Source organism: Rhagoletis zephyria, unplaced genomic scaffold (assembly GCF_001687245.7).
Source record: "Rhagoletis zephyria isolate East Lansing unplaced genomic scaffold, Rhagoletis_zephyria_1.1 Rzeph_scaffold_00517, whole genome shotgun sequence".
Classification (NCBI taxonomy): Eukaryota; Metazoa; Arthropoda; class Insecta; order Diptera; family Tephritidae; genus Rhagoletis; species Rhagoletis zephyria.
This window is the reverse complement of record NW_016157601.1, coordinates 11,456-15,224: the sequence shown is the minus strand read 5'-3', so window position 1 is coordinate 15,224 and position 3,769 is coordinate 11,456. Positions and strand designations below refer to the sequence as shown.

General features: G+C 44.5%; 1 protein-coding gene across 1 annotated transcript; it reads right to left on the bottom strand.

The window, feature by feature from the left end:
- Positions 1–1,600: 1,600 nt before the first annotated feature.
- Positions 1,601–2,736, bottom strand: LOC108360089 (uncharacterized). The gene is made up of 2 exons (XM_017612249.1): positions 2,293–2,736; positions 1,601–2,242 (listed from the first exon to the last, which is right to left on the bottom strand). The coding sequence occupies exons 1-2, from the start codon at positions 2,734–2,736 to the stop codon at positions 1,601–1,603; spliced, it is 1,086 nt and encodes a 361-aa protein (XP_017467738.1).
- Between the last annotated feature and the right edge of the window lie 1,033 nt (positions 2,737–3,769).

Sequence of the window (3,769 nt, the reverse complement as noted above, 5' to 3'; positions counted from 1 at the left end):
CCACCTCGATATGCACGGCCTTGGTTGCCATACAGACGAAAATTGCCAAATATGTTTTTACTGTGCAACGGGATCGCTTCGTCCCAATCCGAAGCGTGAAAGGACCACAGTAATCAACGCCAGATGCAATGAACGGCCGCGTACCTGTGACTCTTTGTCGGGGCAGTGAAGCCATTTGTTGAGTGAAGGTAATGCCACGATGCCTTCTACAAATAACACATTTATGTATTAAGCTTTTGACTGCTTGCCGTGCATGCAAAATCCAATATCTGTAACGGAGAGTCTGCAGCATTAACTGAGCACCGCCGTAAAGTGTTTCCATGTGAATTTGCTGTATAAGAAGTCCAACCAAATCGCTTACCTTCGGCAATATTATTGGGCGACGTTGCGTTTCTAACAATGCCGAATTTTTAATGCGGCCGCCGACTCTAACGATATCATAATCATCCAAATAGGGATTGAATGGTACCAATGGACTAGAGTTGGGCAGCGTTATTCTCTCACGTACACAGCTTATATCCCTTGAGAAAGCTGTGGATTGATCGATACGTATTAGCGCTTGTAAGGCAGCGTCCATCTCCGGGGTGGTCACTACACCTTGTCGGAACGGCCGTTGCTTTGGTAACCAACGCCGAATTAAAGCTGTAGTTCGCACGAGTTTCTTCAGTGAGCTAAACCGTTGTGCTAGCTGGAGCGGTAGCGAAATAATAAAGGTAGATATTTGAACCTTCTCCTCACTTTGTTCAGTGGTGCGCTCATCGTCCCTTAATACCGGGTCTGGATAAAAAACCTCTGACGAGGTTAAACCACAGCTTGCGCAATCAGCCGGATTCTGTGTCGACCGTACGTAGTGCCAATGATCGATGGCGGTGAGTTCCTGTATTTGGCGGACCCAGTTAGCAACATAGGGTTTGAGGTTCGAGGGTTGCTTGCGCATCCAGCAGAGGGCAATTGTTGAGTCCGACCAGAGGTGGAAGGTGGAGTCTACTAAGTTTAACGCTACCCTAGCGTCGGAAATCGTTTTTGCCAATAAAAGTGCTGCACACAGTTCAAGTCTGGGTATTGTAGCACCCCTTAACGGTGCAACTTTAGTCCGTGCGGTGAGGAGAGATACGCGCGAAAGGCCATCAGCCTTAATGGTATGCGTATGTAACACTTCAGCGTAGGCCCTCTGACTGGCATCGTAAAATCCACAGAGTGTTGTATGTTCGGTTGCATTCATACCCAGCCATCGAGGTACACGTACGCTATTGAGTGTAGGAAGACTACGGCGAAATTTAATCCAAGCTTCATATAGGTCGCTGGGGAGGGGTTCATCCCAAGAAATACCCGCCGACCAAAGCGTCTGGATGAAAATTTTGCCGAAAATCACTACCGGTGCCAAAAACCCCGTTGGGTCGAATAGTTGGTCTACTTCGCTTAACACCTGTCGCTTAGTCAGCAGACCGCTATGTTGGTTTACCGCGATCTTAAAGAGCAAATAGACTGTAACTGGATACCAACGTAGACCCAGCACGGTTGCTATAGGGGCGTCGATGTCTCGCTCCGCAGGTAATGGGGAGTCCATGAAATGCTGAAGAACCATTGACTTGTTCGAATTCTACTTACGTAGTTTGAAGCACCCAGATGATAGGATCGTATCCACCGCATTCGCCAAAGTAATTGCTTCCTGAGTATCAGCACAGCTTGTGAGAAAATCGTTCACGTAAAATGAAGACAGTATGGTGTTACGTGCGGTTATGGCCTGATTATGATCACTCACCCGTTTGTAGTTGTCTATCGCGTACTGATTTAATGAGCGAACCGCGTTGTACGGGCTGCATGCCATTCCATATGCCACAGTTTTAAGACGATATACTCTTATGTCCTCGGCCGGTGCTTCTCGCCAAAGAATTCGTTGTAGATCTCGGTCTTCTGGAGCTACCAAAACTTGACGAAACATCTTTTCCACATCCGCCGTAAGAGCGACGGGGTATCTCCGAAAGCGAAGTATAATGTTAATCAAAGGGTCTTGAAGATTGGGTCCAACCAATTGTATTTCGTTAAGCGAGACGCCATTCGAAGTTCGCGCAGATGCGCTAAAAACGACGCGGAATTTCTCTGTCACCGCATGATGCGGAATGTAGTATGTACGGGAGTGATCACCTGGGTTATCCACGGGTTCCATGTGACCCACTTCGATGTACTCCCTCATGAACTCTATATATTTATCACGCATGTCTTTATCGACCGCCAGCCGGCGCTCCAAACAATGAAACTGTCGTACGGCATTATAATATGAGGGAGGCGTACCATGTAGCGGCCCTCCGGAGTACGCGTGTGTGTCTTCGAAAATATCAGCTCGCTCTCGTCATCAACAGTCTCAGCGCACGCAGGCTCCTCTTCCAGCTTCCAGAAAATACTCAAAATCGCATCTAAACGACTATCTTCCAAAATCTGGGCACGATATGCCTGCAAGCTAGGTGTGTCTTGGTTGGCTGCGGATGTTGGACCAAAGATGACGCAACCGAACCGCGTAAGTTGAGCATGAGGTTCGTTCTGCCCACCACGAATGATGTCTCCTTCCAAGATGAGACCCCAAAAATCGGCCCCTAATAATAGGTCGATGACGCCTGGTGTACCAAGATTTGGATCTGCCATGTGCAGACCAGCCAAATGGTTATACCGTTTCACATCGATCTGCGCTGCCGGAATGACCGAGGTAATCGACGTGATAACTAATGCTTGAATTGCCATTGCGCAGTCAGAATGTATTGATTCAATCGTAATTTGTACCACACCCTTTGTGCGCGTACATGAGAAGGCGCCGCAGCTGCTGCAGTGTTTGGAGAATCACGGCAGAAAATTGTGTTGTGTTTGCGTCCGAACTTATGGCATCCACCTGAAGAGCATTGGTTGGACAAATTCCCTTGTCCCAGCGGCGTAGCCAGGGGGGGATATGGGGGGATAGATCCGCCCCCCCCCCTTCGTCATTGAACTACAATTATTTACTTTTGAATTAATAACACAATACTATTTTATACGTCTGATTTAAAATTTTTTTTATTTCAGACGGATGGCAAATTATCTTTTAATGAATATATGAGTAGTCCAGTTGCAAACAGCGTTATGTGATTTTATAAAAGTAAACCATAAATTAAAAAAAAAACATCTACGACAACAAGTAACATCCGAACTGTATCTTTTTTTATTACCAGAAAATTTGGATAAATAAGAGCCTAATACCATTAAAAAAATTTAATTGCAGTATGGTAGATTTGCAAATTTTATACTTAAAAATTTAATATTGCAAGTTTTGAAACAGGAACTTTTACATAGCTAGCTTTTTTTAGCTTTTCGCATTCTCTCCTCTAGGAAGATTGGTTTGCTTCTTCTTTGCTTCTAGGCACCGAAACTACCACGTTTTCTTGCAGTTTTCTAAGTTCATACGAAGAGGAGACATTTGAAAGTGTCTAAATAAGTATTATAGCGACTTTTGCAAGAGTAGTTAACATTTCATGGTATTTTTTTCAGAATATAGAAAAATTTTTCACTCTGCTGTTAGTGGACATGAAACCCACCAAAAGTTAAAAATCTAAAACAAATTTACATAGCGCACTTTGCAAGTGGACTACTCAATTGTTGAATATGCTATCTCATTTGTCCCTTCTCTTTATACAATTAAGGAGCGGCTGAATAGTTTAACGATGTTAGCGGTACATAATGATGTGCCGATTACAATACAAGAAGTAATTGAAAAAATGTGTGTTAAGCAACGGAGATTAAAAAT